This window comes from Melospiza georgiana, chromosome 6, assembly GCF_028018845.1.
Source record: "Melospiza georgiana isolate bMelGeo1 chromosome 6, bMelGeo1.pri, whole genome shotgun sequence".
Classification (NCBI taxonomy): domain Eukaryota; kingdom Metazoa; phylum Chordata; class Aves; order Passeriformes; family Passerellidae; genus Melospiza; species Melospiza georgiana.
In genome coordinates, this window is record NC_080435.1 from 34782630 (window position 1) to 34803219 (window position 20590).

The 20590-nt window shown below is 35.3% G+C and overlaps 1 protein-coding gene across 4 annotated transcripts in view; it reads left to right on the plus strand.

Annotated features, from left to right (window-relative positions):
- Window positions 1-20590, plus strand: part of DPH6 (diphthamine biosynthesis 6) — a 184013-nt gene that overhangs the window by 67139 nt on the left and 96284 nt on the right. For 3 of the 4 annotated variants that reach the window (XM_058026374.1, XM_058026376.1, XM_058026377.1), the window contains 4 exons: window positions 6933-7086; window positions 7964-8095; window positions 11948-12077; window positions 16412-16586. In XM_058026374.1, the coding sequence (XP_057882357.1) occupies window positions 6933-7086; window positions 7964-8095; window positions 11948-12077; window positions 16412-16586 (591 nt within the window). The remainder of the gene's footprint in view (window positions 1-6932; window positions 7087-7963; window positions 8096-11947; window positions 12078-16411; window positions 16587-20590) is intronic. The other variant, XM_058026375.1, reaches the window with a different exon arrangement.

Below are 20590 nucleotides of genomic sequence, written 5' to 3' on the forward strand. Positions count from 1 at the left end.
GCATGGTGGGGAAGACTGATAATATATTGATATTTCTTTGGGGGCACTGACTTTATTGCTCATGGCAAACTTGATGCTAAAGTGTACCATACATCAGTACAATGTGACAGGCTAGGGAAAATGAAAACCACAAAGCTTTACATAAATCAGAGGAAAAATCATATTAAAATGCATAACATTTGACATAAGAATCAAGATTTTACTTTTATCTGTTCACCAGCTCTTCTCCTCTCCTTATGTAGATGTTTTAGATTTGGTTAAAGCCTCACAGTTTCAGGCAGTGTTGTAGTAAATCGTATTTCCAATCCATTGTAGACAAACCTGTTCCACTTTGCAAGGGATGAGGTTTGCAGCAGCTTGCCCTAAATTTTGGTACGTAAACTAATGTATATTTAAAAGGAAAGTAGTCTGATTTTTGCAAAAGCATTAATATCTTTTGGCTGTAGATTATTTTATGTCATGGTAAAATAAGCTAAGTTTTTGAGAAGTTATAAATATGGAGAACTAGTCAGTCTTTCAGACCATAACTGTTAGCATCATTTAACTACAAAATAATAAAGGCATGCTTTCAAGATTGATATGCCTGTAGTATTGTACTTTTGCTCACTATTTGGTGCCTATAAGCCTGTGGAAAAATTTAAGTATCAGTTAGTATTCAGCACTTAACAGCCAATCCCATATTAATGAGGTACTCCAGGAAGAAAACTGCTTCAGAAGGGCGAATTAATTTTAGTTTGAGGCTTTCAAGGGATTACTGAAAATTGGGAAAAATAATACACCATTATGAACAATATGTAAAGCCACTTTTGTAAGCACTTTGTAGAAAATATTAATAGACTCCACAGTGAAGTGTAATTCTACTAAGTATTATGACATCACTTCTGTTATCATTTCTGCTGTGAGATAAACATATTTTTAACTGAATTGTATATTAATTTTGTCTTTGTTATTTGCCACAGGTCTTAATTTTACATTCCTTGAATTTACTTTTAAAATCACTATGCAATTACAGCTAGTGCACCTTGGTCTCTGCTGTCTTTCCTCCTCTATAATGCATTTTCTTTAGCTAAATCTCTTCATGTTTGACTATAAAGCCTGCATAGAAATTTGGTTTAAATTGTTTCTGGCAGCAAAATGAGCCCTTGTGCCTAGGGGAACATAACATTATACTCACTGTTCTGGTTTAATATATTTCTGTGCAACTTCAAGATGTTTTTTGCATAATAATTGAAGCTTTTTTAAACACACCCACTGTTCTTTCCTAAATAGTGCAGATGCAGAAAAGGCTAAAGAAATAAATACTATATTTTTTTATTAAAACTATTAAAAATATGGTAAACAATTTTTGTAGGCATTTAACAAAAGAACATTAAGAATAAAAAATAATGGTAATAAAACACTAATGCTCAAAATTTGCGAGTGCTTCTTTTACTTCAGGGTGAAAAGGTCAGCACTATAATATAGATACCTAGTTTCATCAATATTTTACCTTGCCAAGATAGTCACTTCATACACTTAAAATGTAGATTTTTTTTTTTTTGCAGGAGGCAATTTCTGAAGCATAATTTAGAATCTTTGAATTGGGTGTATTTGCCTTCTACTCAATAACAATTAAATTCTGAGTATTTTCCATTAGGAAAAATACAACTGTGAAACTCTTTTTTTAATTTGTCAGCACGATGAATTTGATTTTACTTTCTCCTGTATTGTTTTACTTTACTGTGTTGGCTTTGTAAAGATCAGAAACAGAAATTAAATCTGTTGGAGCTTCTGCTGGTGGGAGCATACTTCTGACGACAGCAGTGAACATACTAGCTGTTGTTCATGGTTTCACATTTGCTCTTTCTCACATTTAATAAGGAATACTTTGTTTCCGAGTTCCAGTGAGTAGGAGCACACACATATCAAACAATACAACATGGAAACTGCAGCCCCTTAAGTTTGAATAATCCAGAATTAGAGGGAATCACGTAGTTTTCTTTCTATGCTTTGAAGAAGAAAGGAGCCTGTTTGCCTATAAGAGACACAGGAATCCTACCTGCTGCTCCTTTTTCCTATAATGGACCATTGCATTATATTACCTATCATAAACCGATACTGTGTTTTCCTGTTTGTAAAAGATCTTGAACTTGTAGCTGGAACCCATGTCTGAAGTGCAAGCAGTTTGCCCCTGTTAAATGGCAGGAGATCTGTTGTTCAGGTCATTTTGGAGAAGATTTTTAAAATACTTGTAGAGTTCTGTAACTTGTACACTTGTAAATTTTGAAAAGGTTTTCAGGAGATATTTGCATGCCTTGTGTACTAAAGGCATGCAATCCAATGTTAAATCCTATATGATGTAACATTGTGGCCTTTTAACGTTGTAGAAAGTTCCTCATTAATTATTTTAGTTAATCTACATTTAGAACTTTAGCTGTAGAATTAGACTTTGTCAGTGATGTCAGGGAAAATAAGAAGCAGTTCCAAGTTTCAAAATATGTTTTGTGGATGGCATTGTGGGTAGCATTTTTTGAATACTTGAATACTTTTTCATCATTGAAAAATACTTCTCCTAGGCAACCTGTAGTTTCCCTTCTGCGTCATAAGAATATAGATAACCCTTGTAATTTTGTTTTCAAAACTTGATAACAAATACTAAAAAACTTTTTTTGTGCTCTGATTTATTTCAAACACTAAGATAATAAATGTAGGATTTTCTTTTCTACTCTATTTGCTTGCAGATTCAGTCCAGTTCTCTGAGGAAAGATAATTTTTAGTTCTTTTTTCATAATGAAGATACTTTATGTGAAAGTATTTTGGTGTAAGGGGCATTCTTTCCTATGGTTTTGTATATTGTACTTAAAATAATGCAAGATGCATGTGATCTCTGTCATTATATTTTTTTCAAGGAGTTCTGTTATCAAGGTACATCACAAAGAATAAAGAGATTATCATAATCTTTTGTCTTGTGAGATCTCTGCTCCACTGTATTCTTGTTTCTGCTCAGTGGGAGAGTTATCAGTTTTAGAATTGTGTTGTGATAGGTTTTTATACCAGTTTCTGTAGCAGAGAATGTAAGCTTTTTAAAAAGACAATCTGTTGTTTTCATAAAAGACCACTGCATGGAATTTCAGCTATATCAGTCAAAGTCCTAGCTCCGAGGCTTTTTCAACAGGAGAATTTGGATCTTGGAACACTTGCGCATTTGCTTAACTTCATTCTGAGCACACTTGCATCAATGACATGAGTTATGTGAATATAGTTAAGTGTATGCATGCATGCAGGCTCTGATCCAAAATTAGGTTGGTATCACAATGTACAGTGGGTGTGGGAGAAACTGTGTAACAAATGGGAAAATATATTGCTTCTGTGAAGTAACATGAAAATGTTATGCGATAAAATAGGTTCTGTAAGATTTAATTAAAATGTCATTATAGCAAGTTTGATTTTTTCTTTTTAAAGTGGTGAGAATATTATTCAGGGAAAGTTACTCTGTGGCAGTCTATAAGTTTTAGCTTCTTAGGTTACTTCCTCTGTTGAGAGGAATGGAAGACCAACATTTGTATGGATTTAAATTTAGCTACTAAACAGAATATGGCAGCTCTGCTTAGGCTGGCATTGAGCCTGTTGTTCCTTGGGTGCCAGGTTCCACACCTAATACTTCTGCTGTAGCCTGCACCTGTGCTGCTGTGTGAAGTGATTGATTACCAATATTTTTGGAGCCTTGAACGAGTCATTGTGATGTATCATAGGCATTGAAACCAACAGACATCCCTAATTTTTTAACATACTTTGCATCTTATAAGAGATTCCTGATATTTCACAATAATTTCCAAAAATTTTGTAACTGTCCAGGTTTTTATGTATGTGTGGAAACACAGGTGTATAATTTTATTTATCTCTGTGATGAAATATTGATAGAAGCTAAATTATTTGTAAAATATAGAGTTACTTAGGAAAAAGGTGACTGTAGATGATATGAAAATTTCACATAGCATCAGTTTGGGATATTTGTAACATTAATAAATTACAAACCTACATGGAGTTCTCTACATTATACCAAGCCAGTTGTGATAGAGTCTGTGAGGCTCACTCCATACCCATGATTTTTTTTCATGAATCACATCTTGCAGAAGTCATGTTTGGAAATGTAGATGAAAGCATTTTAACTGGTGGCATGAAAATGGAATAGCTGCTCTTTTCATGTTCACTTGCAGAACATATAAATTTGGTTCTTCAGGTTGGGGAATGGAGAGGAGTTACAGATCTTTAACAGCAGATACTTGTATCTGTAGATACTTGTATCTGTAGATCTCCTCAAAGGTGATTATATATTATATATAGTATATATATTATATATAATATATATAATATATTATATATATTATAATATATTATATATATTATATATTATATATTTATATTATATATTATATATCTATATTATTTATATTTATTTATATTTATATATATTTATTTTTATATATATATTTATATATATAAAGCTTAATAAAAGTGAGTAAAAAACTGGGAAAATGGAACTTTTTCTTTTTCAGTTAACTTTTTTCCCTTCTGATGGATTTTTATGGCACAGTGAAGTTAAAATCCAGGTGATGTAAAAACAAAACCCAAAGCAGCGGTGTAGTGGCATCATTCACATCACCATGTCTGTGCATGCTTACTCAGTAGGACCAAGAGGTTGCCAACTCTGCATGTTTTACCTTAGAACTCCCCAGAATGCCCATGCTACAATGCAAATTGATTGTTTCATGGTGGATGCTACGAATTACTCAGTAAAAATAATTTATTCATTAAAACAATAATTTGCAAGAAGCAATTGGTAGCACTTCTGGCATGTGATGCTGCTATACAGTCTATATATTTCCTGAAGTGGTATCTTGTAGATAAAAAAATAAGAGACTTTTGAAATAATTTCATTTCCTTGGTTCTTGTAGCTTAAAACATCTTTAGATCTTTTTCAATTATAGATTTGTGTTCCTGCTTCTTTATATTTTTAAGTTATACCTGAAGACTTAGGAGCAAGCCTCTGTAACCCAGGCATCCCTCTGGGTAATGGCAAGATGCACCCACTTAAGGCAGTAGTCAAAGGTGGAATTCAATGAGTGGAAAATGGCACAGATGCTGCTGGATGCTTGTCTGTTGTCATGTTGGAATGCGTGTCGTGTTTGTGCTAAATTGCAGTTTTTGTCTGGCTATTATGTTACATCTTCTTGACTTCTTTTAACCTCTGAGGTACAATTGATTCAAGTAAAGTAGATTATTGCCTTGACTTTCATGTCTTGGAGGAATGAATAAAATGAAGTCCAATCAAAGAACATCAGCCCCTCTTAGATAATAGACTTAGTGTTTACAGTGCTTATAAAACTACCTATGACCTCTTCTCAGAGTCAGCAGAACTGAGTTTCCCCTCACAGATAATGATCTTTTTGTAATTTAGCCTTTTCTTAAAATTTCCAAATGCACTCCTTTAACTTAACTGGATCCTTTTTCACTTCAGTGAAGTCAAATATTGATGTAAGGGTTGAGTTATCACAGAGTTCTCATGCATACTATAGTTTTCTGCCTTTATTTTTCTGACTTTTTTATTAAAATAAAGAGAAATATTTAAAGTTGCAATAAGTTAGGTTTTATTTTCCACAGGAAAGAAAAAAATGCAATAAAATTAAATACAATAAAAATATTTAACAATAATGTTAATATTCTTTTTTAATGACATTTTGCATGGAACACAAATTTATCAGCTAAGGGAATATTCAGAAGTTTCACTATTACAGATTGTCAAAGGTTTCATGTTTCGTCAACTTTTTATCTTGCCTTATCTGGATTTATTATAATTTTTGTGAATTTAGTATTTAAGAAGCCTGCAGTAAAATGCATAGTTTAGACACTACATGAAATTTGAGATCTTTGGGAAGAAATTTAATTTATAGAATCTGGCATTGCAGCATGCAGTGGTGTTTGATTAGGGTTTCTTTGTAAATTCTGTCATAATTCATACTGCTTTTAGATAGACAAGTGATATTACCCAAGTGATGTCCAAAAATCAATGTGCTGTTCACATTAGGCTGATTGGAAAATCAGATGGGAGAGAGTAAGGGTTCTGATTGCTCCAAAATTAAAAAGCAAACAAAAAACTCTCATAGAAAATGTATGCTATAATTATGTGACATGTTGAAAATGTAATGAGCGCTGACTTGTTAAAGACTGGTCAGTGAGCACTCTGCCTGTGTATTTTGCTTTAAAAGATATTGCAGTGGGTAGTTTTCTCTTCCTGGTCCTTAGAAAGCATTTGGGAAGAATGATTTTTCTTCCTTGTCAAGAAATTACTTGAATGTGTAGATCTTGGGAAATACATTTTTCTGTTAACTCAACTCATATCAAAGTGTTCGATGGAAAGGATAATCTTTGTGAGATAATAGGAAGAGATTTTTTTTAACATACACTGCCTTCATTCATTGTTCCAAAAAGTTTTAAAACTTTCTTGTTAGTCTTTTGCTCTATTTCAAGTAATTAATACAATGTTAATTATAAAATGCTTACTTTTGTGCTTTTGTTCCTCTGTTCACTTAGTTTATACTATTTTTTTGAAAACATAGTTGTCTTCTACATAATTGTGGGATACGATTTCTTCATAATAGTATTCTTTCTGTCTTTATTCTTGGGTCTCATCATTTTTCATATCTTCTGTCCTCAGTTACTAAGTCTGCCTTTGTCTTCCATTTGGTATATGAACAGGAGTACATTATGTTTTGCCAGTCCTGCAAATCAATGGGAAATCCTAATGCTATCACTTTGTGAATTGTTCTAAGATATGAATCTGTTGAACTATAATATTTTTTGTAACTTAAAGGTGTATTTGAATGATAAAATGTGCTGATTTCATACTGCTTGGCATGGTGTTTACTTGCTTATTTTATACTGTTTGTCTCAAGCAGGAAGAATCCTTGGGTAATTTTGTGGTCAGTAGCTGTTCTTGTGAGGTGAGCTGTATGGATGATGATATTTTTCCTTCATCAGAAGAGTATGAACCACAGAAAAATATTCTAGTCACCTGGAAGAGTTTGAAACAGAAGTCTTTGGATTTCAGTGAGTTTTGCACAGTTTAAAAAAAAATGAGATAAAAAGATTGTGTCGTGCAGGTGAAATATCTTAATGACTATACAAACACTCCTGAAAAAAATGTGCTCAACCTGTAGTAATTAGTCTGAAAAGAGAGATCTTACTAGAATGCATTTTTCTGATAATAAGAAATAGATCTGTAGTAGTGAAGCATTTCATATTAGTTTACAGGAGCATAAAACATTATTTTTTCTTTCCTTCTCTCCCTCTTCCCTTCCCTCTCCTCCTTCTGGAAATGCCACAACATTTCTGTTACACTACCTACATAGATGGGTAAACTTCCTGAAAACTAAGTTTCACAGCTTAACAGTATTTGGGCATTGAATATGATTTAGGTCTTTGGTATTTCTTGAATATGGAGGAGTAACTGGTGGGCTTTTAAAATGTCTAAATATGTTATGCATTTGCAAAGATCATCAGAACCAGGTTAAGCACCTAACTTCCAGTAAAATTTGGCATACAACTTTTACAATCTCTTTTTATGCCACTTGAATACTTTCAAAAATTTTATCTTTTCAGTGTCACATCTTGTGCCAAGTCTGTAACCAGACAGGTTGAGAAATTGTAAAAGATCAGCAAAAATGGAAAGGAGGAGAAAAAGTACTGAAGCTCTCAGCTAATGTGCTACTTGAATGCATATCTTGTGACGGCAGTGTTGGAGAAGGATTTGGGAGCTTTCCTCCTAGAATCCTTACTTTTAAATCTGTTTGTATTTTTGAAGATGCTTTTACAGTTTGTCGGTTTCTGTTCTGTTGAAATTCTTCTTTAAACAATTTAAAATGTATCTGGTTAATCTGAAACCTTTCATTGTTATAATCATAGTTCTTTTCTTCATTTCCCATAGCTAAGACACTTCAAAATTCAGGAAAATCCCTGAGTGGTTACCAGTGGTTTTCGGGTATCACTGCCCACTTCCTTCCATCAAAGGATAAAAATGCTCAAGATGCAGCACGGGAAGCATTTTCTACTCTCAGAGGTGCTTTATTCAGTTAACACATTATTTGCTGTCACTGATTGTGTTTTTAATATTATCTTAAGGAAGAATCTGTATTTTCATGTGGTTTTATAACTTTATAGGTTGTAGTTGTTGGCATGCCATCTCATTTTGCAGTTGATTGGAACCTTTGATATCAAGACTGCCAGCTTTAATATCTAGCACATCATAATTTGACTGACTTTGAAGGCCCTGGAAAGCCAAAGAGTGTTCATATCACTGTAAAAACTCTATTTACACAGAACTTGCTCATTTTATAGCATTCTTGAAATATATAGTGTGTGTATGTATGTGTGCTATAGATGCTGTCTACTTGCTAAAACACTTTTGTCGCTTCCATAATTTTAAATTAAGTTTTCTAGAAAACTGATATACATTTTGGCATCTAGGATTAGGTCAGTAGCAGTAGATCTCATTTATATTCCTAATGTAAAGGCAAAATTGCTGTCTTGGGAATCATGAAATCCAGGTTCCTTAGAAGATTCTGACATGTAGTGATGATGGTTTTTTCTGACATAAAATGTTCAGAGTTTTGTTTTGCATTTTTTTCATTCTAAAGTTTAAGTTAAGTATGTTTGTACAGGCTTCTTTTCTTTCACAAAAATGGAAATAATTTTTAGTATCTAAATGGGTAAACTCATAGAATTTGCATGAGATATTGTTCTAATATATCTTATATTTTTGCATGTCCAGTTGAGTATTCATGATTGAATATAGGATGGTAAAGAAGCCCTAGAATTTTTTTAAGAAGCATTAAGCTAGTATTTGATTTTTTGGAAATCAGCAAGGTGGAGATGATCAGACTTTTACGGAAAAAGACAATAGATTTTAGTGTAAATCTGCATATCATCTATAAAGTGAAGCAAGAGGGTTTTGCAGTCTTTTTTTTTTTCTCATTATATTTGAATGGAAGTTAGCTTATACAAACATTATGTAATTTTGCCTTAGCATCTGCCAAAAAATGTTGTGTCTGACTAGTGCAGTAGCCTGTTGCTTTCAGCAGGTTGCTTGCATTACCAGTGTAATGATAAGGAAAAAAAGTAGTTTAGATGCATATCCTTTGCAGAAGATTTCAGTTCTCACATTTCTTTTAGTTATTCTTCTTTTAGAAGTGAATGTGGAAACTGAATGAATTATGGTTCTGTCGTGACAAACAAAACAATTTGTTTCTGAGAACTTAATCTGCAAATGTGCACAAAGCTTTTTCTGTACATTTTGAATCTGTACAGCAGTTCAGCTTCACTGTAGTGAGACTGGAATAAGCACAGTACTTTCAAACTCTTTGCTGGGCTAACTGATTTACCACCTCTAAAGTGAATGTGTGCTGACAAAAAGATTTGGAAATGGAAATTTCTTACTAGATGCTATGAAACATTCTGTAGAATGGATGGAATTCTATGAAGCCAAGAATGGGAGGGAACCAAGTGTATTGCTGTTTATGCATTTGTTTTCTTAAACTCTCTTGTTAAACTTTTTTTAGATATGATTAGAAGATGACAAAGATTGCTTTGCTTTATATAATATAAAGCAGCTCTGATGTAGTTGTACCGTGGCAAAGTATCATAAGCTGAAGGAAACTGTGGATTTTTATTACATTAAAACCCGCTAAAGTTCTTAAATGCTACTTCCTGTAGCATTGGATACTGTGTTTTGTGGCTGTCAGCTAAGGATTCTGAATAAGCCCTTAATAAAAAACAAACAAAAAGACCCCAACAAAACAGAAAACCAACCAACCAAAAGCAATCCAAAAGCTGTACTTCAGACAATGCCAACCAACCAACCAAAAGCAATCAAAAAGCTGTACTTCAGTCAATGTAAACCTTTTGAGGCAGTTCTGCTTAAGTAAGGGTGAGTCTCACCTGATCATATTCTATAAATTATTAGAAACCATGAATGGCTTGAAATTCAACAGAAAGTCTGTAAGGTTTCCCTGTATATCCAGGACAGATGCAATGGGAATGCAGGGAAACCTCAGGTCTTGTCCCTGAAAAACAGAAGTTGTTGAGAAGAGCCCAAGAGTTCATCATATATGCCTTTCTACTAGAGAAAGTGTTTTGGGAAGCAATTTTATTTTGATTATAAGCTGGGGAAAATTTATTTCCCACCATTCTTCTAAATAATGCAGGAGGAAAAGGGATAGTACTTTTACTTATGATATATTTTTAAAGTAAAGGTTGGAATTATGAATTTACCCAAATCACTCCCTTCAGCTTGCTCTGTGTCCACAAATTAGAGTTAGTTTGTTGGCTTATATATTTTAAATTTAGAGTGGGGATATTTGTGTGTGCAGAGGTATGTATCCGTTGATTGAGGGCTTTTCCCCCCTCCAGTATTTCATGTAATGCTGCAGACCTGTCTTCTTGACTAAAGTGCTTGCTGGAAATTCAAAAATTGTCCTTGTTTCCTCCTTAACTGATGATGTAACAGCTAATGTTGACCTAGTGATTGCTATCAGTTAGCATTCAAGTACATTTCTATTTCCATACAGAATTGCCATAGTATGCTAATTTATCAGGTGATATTTCTGGACATGTATTGTGATTTCATAGGAGCTCTTGGATTCTAGTTGCTATATAACCTCTTAAATCACTTGTGCACACTTTCTTTTCTGTAAGTGAGAACTCCCCTCTTCATATTGCCTTCATTATTGGCAATATGACTAAGTAAAACTGAGACATTTAGAACAAAATTCAGTACTGGTGTGACCTAACTAATCTTAATGAAAGTGTGCAAAATCCTGAATTGTCTTCAAAAGCACTGAAAAGTTTAACATAAAAACTGTTTCTCACTAAGGCAACAACCTTCAAAGATTTTCTTTATACCCTTGTACTTCTCAACTTAAAAACAAATACATAAGTATATATACATTTGCACACTGTAACATTAAAGGGCAAGATGCCCAAAATTACACTGAGAACAACTTTACATGGCTTATTTAAATTAGGTCACAGTGTACTCTCTTATTATATATGAGTACTTTCATATTATATATGTTCTATATTCAGAGAAGATTTTGTCTTCATTTAGTTTCTATTACTCATGAGCTACAAAAGGGACACTGCAGAGCTGATGACATATCTGGTTATGTGGTTGACTATATGAGAGTAATACATTCTCTCTGAGCACTATGTCTGGAGTATTCTATACATACACATTCAGATGATCTTGATTTCTCAGTATCTCTTCTTTAGCTGCCTGCTTGAGCTTTCCTCTGCTCTCATCTTTCCTTCATTTCTCCTGTGGCCACTTCTGTTCCCTATTGTCTGTCTTGCCATTTATAATTCTTTGTTTATGCAGAGATTATTATTGCAGTGAGAGTTTTTGAAAACAGCAGCTTAGACCTACCATCCCTCTGGAATGGCATATAAATATTTGATCTTTTGCTTGAAGAAGGCTATTGTCCTTTCCAGTTCTGTATTTTTGTGGTTCAAAGTCCTTTTTAGATTACTAGCTGTCACAGAATGAACACCCTACCCTAAGCCCCCCCAAGACAATCAGATTTATGGATACAAGTAATTCAGGCTGTAACATATCTACATGCATGAGTGCATGATGTGTTTTCATGGGACAAGAATTCACCACTGCTCAGAGTGGATAAAATTTATTTTGTAATCTATTTCTGTATATTTGGAAAACTAACATGGGAAAGAATGTAATGGAAGAAAGAAGTATTAAATGAGGAAAGGTAGTGTATTGCAAAATCTTCAGTCATGTTTAGACAACAGTTAGGTTATCACCAGTTGTTTTTGCTGAACAAAACCAGCATGCCTATGCTGTCTTTCCAAGTACATTTACAATATTCTGTCTTTAACAGCTATTTTTTTTATTCTGCAGCTAATTTGACTTCAGAGGGATTGAAACTGAAGGATATTATTTTGGTTCATCTATATGTGAGGAGCATGAAAGATTTCAGTGTTATAAACTCAGTTTATGTGACAGAATTTGATTTGTGTCCACCAGCAAGGTAGGATTAGAGTACTGCTGTAGTATATTTATGATGCACTGTAATAGACTGAATTATTGTTGCCATATTTGTGAAGCATTTTGCCAAATGTTTATGTCTCACAGAAGAAGACTTTTGCTGCCTTTTGGAGTATTAACATCACAGCTGCTCATGTCAAAACCACTAGGGTTAGAAATTCTTGCTTTAATATATACCATAAGGTTTACAAATGCCCCCCTCCCATCTGGACTTAGAGAAGGATAATGCATGGTTTGCAAGTCTTAGTTCTTTTTGACTTGATTGAACTGACAAATGTTTGTATTCGTGGGATTTTATTTGCTTTACTTTTCTGTTTGCATCCCTTGACCTGTTGGCAGTGCTTCTCTGAAGTTTAAGTAAAACCCAGGATATCATCACGGTTTGCTGCAACCCAGGGTATCATCAAACCTCTTTGTCACAAGGGCATGTTGTTGGCTCATGTTCAAGTTGCTGTCCATCAGGAACCTCCAGTCCTTCTCTGTAATGCTGCTTTTGAGCCAGTGGGCCCACAGAATATCCTGGACCTTGGGTTTGTTCCACCCTCAGGTGTAGGACTTGCAGCTACTCTTTGCCAAACTTCATCAAGTTCCTGTGTGCCTGTTTCTTCATCCTGTCAACATCCACGTGGATGGAAACTTGCCAAGGATACACTGCCTCATCATGCCAATTATGAATGAAGATATTGAGCAGGAGTGGGCCCAGTATAGACTCCTGGTTTTCACCTGTGAGACTTTGTGCCACTGATCCCACCCACTGGGCCTGGCTGTTCAGCCGGTTTTCACTCTAGCTCACTCTGCTCATCCAGCCCACACATCAACAATTTCTCTATGAGTGCGTTACAGGAGAAAGTGTCTAAAGCATTACTGGAACTATACTACCAATATTAAATCTTCCTAAAAGTGATGAGGTCTGGAACCTTCTAGGTCTTTGTGACAAATGTTACTCACTTTGTTCTATTTATTTTGTTAAATACTAAAGTATTTGACAAAATTATTATCTGAGCAGTTGCATGAGATTTGTATCATGAGATACTGTCAGTTATTTCAAAACTATATTTAGTCTGTTTCTTTTCTTCCCCTGCCTATATGCACTTGGCTCTGGTTGCAGACAAATATTGGATTAGATGGATCTTTGGCTCAGTCCAATCTGGTTGTTCTTAATATCTTGTGTTTCCGTCAGATAATCACACTAGATGGATAGCTTAGCTGCACTTCCATGTTCAGTAAGAATTCAAGTATGAAAAGAAATTACACTGATGCTAACACTTTAATTCATAGATACACAAAGCATAGTTTTTTCAATATGTGTTGTGCAAAATCTTCTATGTTGCATCCAAGTCTATGTCTGACAATGAAACTGCTTGGTGGTCTAGGTGTGTACTATGTGATTTCTGTGCTATTTGGGTGTGGTGGGTTTGTTTTCCATTGGAAAGTGGATAAAAAAACACCTAGCCCATGAATTTTATTTTTTTTTAAAGATGTATGTTAAAACTAATTTTCTGTTTGTATTTTTATTCCCTTCATCAAAATGGCTTATTTCTTTTTACAGTGATTTGTAATTTTTACAGTAATTTCTTATGCTTCTGAGATAATATGCTGAGAATGCAGAACTGATGTAGCTTGAGAAATTTCACTTGAATCATAGGTTAATACAGGTTGCAAGGGACCTCTGGAGGTCATCTAGTCTAATCCTGCACTAAAAGCAGGGTCAACCGTTTGGTCATACCTCTTGTCTTCTTCATATTTTTAAAACCAACTGTTCAGCAATTTTCTAATGAAAAATCCTATATTTTATACTCTTATTGCAGAATATGAAGTGTAATAGAGGCTTGTGAATTTTAAGTATAGCAAGACAAATAGTTCAAAGACATTGTTAAGATAATTATCACATTCCACTACACTGCCTGTGTGTCAGGCCCAAAACAAGCAGAGAGAGGCTTCTTCAACATGCTGACTGTAGGCCAGGATTATTAAATCAGAGAGAAATGGGAAGGTCGGCTGTGTTTGCCTTCAGAGGAGAGATCTAATCCCAGCTGCAAACTACACAAAATTAGTCTCCACTCCTATGTGTTGTAGGTTCTCTTTATAGTACTCAAGTTCTCACAATTTAACTTTCTTATTTCTGCATGTTTTAGGCCTCCACATTTGCATAGCCAGCTACATAGGCTTCCATCAATAAAATAAAAAGGTAGAAAGATTAAAAGGTTGCAGGAAAACGGCTTTTTACTTTTATTTTTATGGAACAAACAGTTTTCAGAGCATCATAGAATATCCTGAGTAGAAAGAGACCCACAAAGATCGTCAAAGTCTAGCTCATGATCCTGCAGATGACACGTTAAGAATCACATGCTGTGCCTGGGAGCATTTTCCAAATGCTTCTTGAGCTCTGTCTGGTTGGTGCTGTGACCACTTCCCTGGGTAGCCTGCTCCAGTGCCCAACCACCCTCTGGATGAAGAACCTTTCCCTAAGGCTGGATACAGCCTAAACCTTCCTGACACAGCTTCACACCATTCCCTCAGTCCTGTCACTGTCACCGCAGAGATCAGTGCCTGCCCCTCCTCTTCCCCTCATGAGGAAGCTGTAATTGCAGTGAGCTCTCCCCTGAATCTCCTCCAGGCTGAGCAGACCAAGTGACCTCAGCTATTCCTCATATGGCTGCCCATCAAGGCCCTTCACCATCTTTGCTGCCTTCCTTTGGATGCTCTCTAACCCTATATATCTTACTATGGCACCCAAAACTGCCCCCAGCACTGGAGGTGAGCATGCCCCAGGGCAGAGCAGAGCAGAGGGGACAGTCCCCTCCCTTGCCTGGCTGTGATGCTGTGCCTGATGCACCCCAGGACATGCTTGGCCCTCTTGGCTTCCAGGGCACTGCTGACTCATGTTCAACTTGCCATCGACCAGGGTCCTCAGGTCCCTTTCCCACAGCACTGCGTTTATGTTGCATATTTGTCTATGTTGCATTTTGTCCTGAAGAAAAATTGTACAGCAGTTTGCATGGTTGCATCATTGCATTATGTACAGAGGCCTGGTTGTGGAAGTTCTCACAAGCGGTATGCTGGAAGCACTGACTCGGGTGTGGATCTGCAATAAATTTGCAAAATTGTCTTGAAAATTTACCAGCCCAAGCAGAAAATCCATTCATCCATGCTTATGATGATGGTAATGAGGAAAAACTACTATATTTACATGTGGTAGGTGAGGAGAAAAATAGTTTTATTGGAAGAAATAAGCAAGATGGGAAGAATTTTATAAGGCTGTTACATGATATGTAAAGAGAACAAGTAATTTTTTGTTGGATTCCTGCTGGGAGCTAAATGACTTTTCTATGCATGGACTGCAAATATAATTATTTTTCAGGCTTTGAAATGTTGATTTCCCCACACAGACCTCAACCCCCCCGCTTTTTAACTGGCCACATGCAACACACGTCTGTCTGTTCATCAAGGCACTCAGTCTTCCTTGGAGGAAACAGAAGTGAACTTTATAAATGAATGCTTAAGTAGATTTTGAGTCCTGTCATATGTATGTATCTGTCATGCAACTTAAAGTATAGCAGAAAAATATGCTAGTATTACAGATAACTTGTGAGAAGGTTATAAAGGAACTATACGCTGCTGCTCCTTTTTGGAAAACTTTGATGATGTCTCTTGGAAGCCTCATAGGCAAACTCAGCAAGTGGGGCCTGGATGAGTGGACAGAGAGGTGGATTGAGAACTGCCCGAATGGGGATCCCAGAGGGTCATAATCAGTAGCACAGGGTTTAGTTGAAGACCTGTCATTAATAGTGTGCCCCAAGGTTCAATATTGGGCTCAGTATTGTTTAATTTACTCATCAGTGCCTTGGTTAAAGGTGCAGATCCCTCTTCAGCAAGGTCACTGGTGACACCAAGCTGGGAGGGGTGGTCAATACCCTAGAGAGCTGTGCAGCCCTGCAGAAGGACCTTGACAGCTTGGAGAGACGAGCAGAGAACAACTTTGTGAAATTCAACAAAGTCAAATGCAGGGTCCTGCACCTGGGAAGGAATGCACTCGCATGCACTGCAGGCTGGAGACTGAAGTGCTGAGAAGCAGTTCTGCAAAGAAGGACCTGAGAGTCCTGGTGGACAAGAAGCTGTCTGTGAGCCAGCAGTGTCCTTGAGGGGATAGCAGTATTAATGCTAGCAGGTTATTCCAATACTCTAACTTTTGCTGTATGATCCAGGCAAAATTTCCTGAGCTAATATCCAGACATAAAACAAAAGTGGAAAATAAATGTTGGAAGTTGGTTCAAGCAAAGTTCTGTTTGGAAAAAAATAATTATCTTGTGTTTTCAGAGTATGTGTGGAAACACTGTTACCTGATGGAGTGCTGTTTTTCATTGACTGCCTTGCACATAAGTATGACATGGCAACAGATGATGTAGTGCATGGTGAAAAGCTGTTCATGCATGTACAGAGCATTTCCCACTGGGCACCTGCCAGCATAGGACCTTACAGTCAGTCCATCAAGGTAGGAATTTTTGTTACTCCATGTGAAATATATGCCCCTTTACTGAAATGAATACAGTTATAAAGCCACTATATCTCTTTTCATTCTCTCTAAGTGCAAAACAAAATGTGTAAAACAAAAGTGTTTTAAATTTATGTTTTTGAAACTTGTAGACAACTTACCTCTCATCAGTTCTTCATTTTGTGATAATAAAGCTGGTTAAATTATTCTTTTCAGAGAGTCTCAAGAACAGCACACTTCTGTTGTATATTATAATTAGACAAAAAACCTGTCATACTTTTATAATCTGCCTAGAATATAAACAGAATTTAGGAACAGCTGAGGATATTTCAGTTTCCTTGTTAAAGCTCAAACTTCTTTATAGGTAGAGTGAATCCTGAAATGCTTATTTAATTTAATCCTTTTTGAGGCTTGTGGTGCTGCTTAACCATTTAAAAGAACATCAAGGTTGAAGAACTGTTCTGTTTTTCAAAATAATAACAAATTGAACAGAATATTACATACTATTTGGAGTAATGAAAAGGAGGCAGTAAAGTATAATGGAAAAGTGGACTAAAAATTTGCATTAAAAAAATTCTCCTAGAGAATTTTCTGTCTGGATAGTACCACTCTAATAATTTGTGAACTGTCTCAACCTATTCTGTTGCAAAAAATACATGCCTATCTTACCAATACTCTTCTCATGTAATACATTGTCCTCTGTTGTGCAGAATTATTTAAGCAAGACTTTCTGACATCTGTTGAAAATGTCTGAAATATTTTTGAGTCTACAAACCTAGTATAATGGCTATGCAATTATACTTTGTTTTGTCTTTGTATTATTTTACAGAAAAATTCAGGAACAATATTTTGCTTCAGAAGCTTATGTGGAATTTGTTTTATTTTCAGGAAGAAATGTTGTTAGATTATTACTGTATGAATCTTCCCACTCAGAGGAGGGTGGGGTTTTATCATCTCTTTATATCCATTTTTCTTGAGAAAGCAGGAAGTCGGTTTATTAAACTTTGTTCCATTCAAACATACACTTTAATGATCATAATAGTATCATATTGTGCATAATCCTTCAAAGATTAAAATTAATGAGCTTTGTATCTTTGTTTTTTTGGAGAAATGTCTCTTACATTGCAAGTGGTCTCCATATCCCGAAACTGCCATCAACTGAATTCAGAAAAGTGTGTTAATTGAAAATTGCTTCAGTAACCCAGTTAAAAATCTCATGTTGCAATTGTCCATAAACAGGTGCCAGATTTTCTGGTGCTGTGGTACAGTCATCATACCCAAGGAAAAATTCGTATCTCTTCAAATATAATGTAACCAGTAACACTGGTCAGCAATTCAAACATTAAGGAGAATTTCTCACTGGTGTTTTTGTTTTGCCTTTTTTTTTTCTACCCCCAGAGAGCACTTTAATTAAGCAACATTATTTTTCCTTATAGTGTAAAATAAGTAGTTTTACTTTTAAAAATTACCACAGGAGTAAAGTAACAGTAATGAATAGGTGTACCTCTGCTACAGGATCACTCACTTGTCCTTTGCAGCTGTGTTCTGTCTCTAATCTAAAACATCTGTGGGGGAATTGGTAGTATACATGGCAGCCATATTTTTATTTTTCCTTTGCCAGATTTTGCCTTCCTATTACCAACTATGCATTTCATCTGAATATCAGTATTTAACACTCTGGTTTTGTCTTGCAAAAAATTTCTGACTTTTGGTAACATTTCCATTCTGCCATACATATCAAATATACCAGAACAAGTAACCATTTTAGTAAATGTTTTTAATATTTAAATATTTTTGTTTTCCAAAATAGCATATAAAGGATATATCTTATAAAACCTTTCATAAGAAAACATCATGAAGAAATGTATAATGCATAAACAAAGTATTTGAATTTGAAATTTTAATAATGGAAGATATAGATTTTGTATCTTTTTAAACATGAATTTTCCAAAATTAAAATCTTCTTTAAATGAGCTTTTAGAACTTCCTAAGGCTACGTATGGACAGGTATTAAGCTCCTAAATTCAACAGCAGAAGTAAGCAATTCAATATATTTTAGAAATGGAATATATTTTCCAGAATAAATAAGGAAGGAACAAAACTGAGGTTTTAATCATTGTAGTAAAAAAAATTATTTGAAATTATGCAAATTTTATGATGATGAAATGTTTATTAGTCTTTTATGATTGAGGAACAGAAGCCAAATTATCTTAAAACAGTAAATATTTATTACCCTTATGTTGTAGATGAGTAGATATGTAGAGTTTGTTGATCTTTTCTTCAACAGCAATTGGGCAATTAAATTTTTGTCTTTTCAATCCACTGTGAAGTTTTGTGGACCCTGGGGAATCAGCATGTATTTTTGCTTGGTGATTTGCTGAGTTCAGAATAGACTATAGACTAATATTCAGGATATTGCAAGTTGGGATTGATGTGCCCTGGCGTGTAAGAGCAGAGCTGGCAGCAGAAAGATGTAGGTAGTTCATGCAAACTATGGAATTCACACTTCAGGCTCAAAAATCACTCAGCGGAGCATCATTTCGATTCAGTAGGGATCTTTCAGGATCTTGCCAACAGTGCTATGAGGACAAAAAGTAAAGATTTGGAATTTACTACAAGAATGTCCTGACCTCAGCTTGATAGACACCCAACAGTGGCAGAATGAAATTATGATTTTCAAATGACTTATAGCAAAGTTCTTCTTCTTTTGAATTAATGTTCTTTCTCTTCTGGGATTGACATTCTATGAAAACAACTTCAGTGTTTCTCTTTGTAAGAAGTAGACATGAACTGTTTGAAGATACAGTAAGACATAATATATTCTGTACATATGCCAACATTATATGCATCCATGACTTGATTATGTCTGCTGAAACCTTTAGCTTGACCTCAGTTCTTGCCCTTTGCTAGATCCCAGTTTGGACCATTCTTCAGGCATCTTTTCCTCAATTTTTGTTTTGCACTATCTTAACTCAGTAGCTTCCTTACCATCTTTTCCTTTTGTGATTTAACTACAGTTTATTATATTACACTGTATCTGTTAATACCAGGATGGAATACCTTCCAGTGTGTGGGTGGAAAAAAGTGATAGTCAACAGTTCTGATTCTAAATAATATTCCTTTGGGTTTGATACTTGGGATGATATTCTTATTGTTTTAGTCAGCAACCTGGACAATACCACACCTAGCAGGATTCTGGATTACAGTAATTCAGATACTGCTTGAGGCATTGGAGGGCATGGCTGCCATTCCGAGGTACCTGGACATTGTCATTTTTTGTAGATGAAAGCAAGCAAGTTGTACACTTGTGCATGCAAGTGGCATGCACACTCTTGTGTAAGAAACCTCATCACCAATGTGAAAGTTATTGTTGCTTCTTCCCTAGCCATTGCCAGAAAAAAAATTAAATATAATATTAGGGCAACTTGGCAACTTCTAAATCGTATGGAGAGTGTAAGTGTGCAAGTCAGGAACAGTGGGACAGAACTGAGTGCTGCGCCTTTGTAATTAATTTCTTTTATGTGCCATATGCTTCTTAGCTAGAGATTAAGAAACTTGACTATAAGCAGTGTATCTAATTAGTGCCATTGGACAAAATGTGAATTAAAGCTGTCTGCCACCACTGAGGATACAATCACACCCAGTATCACAAAGTCCACCAAATAGCAGGGAATGGTTGTATTATCTCTTGGAGGGTGTTCTCAGCTATGTAGTTCCACTTTAATGATGAGACAAGCTAGAAAGAAACATTAGGGAGAACTGGAACTGCTATTTTCTTTAGGTAAATCCTCACTTCAGTCAGAAGTTGTGGTTCAGGCCTTGAGACATACAAAAATAGAAGTCAGTTATTGATAGCGATGTTGAGAATCAGATCAGTCATCCCTGGTAAACTACACGGTGCAGCTAGAGTGCTTAAGGTGGCCGTTTAAAGGCAAATTTATAATTACTTCTTGGAGTTTTGGATCCAAGGTTCTTGCTTTCTATGAAATTGAAATATGAAGAGA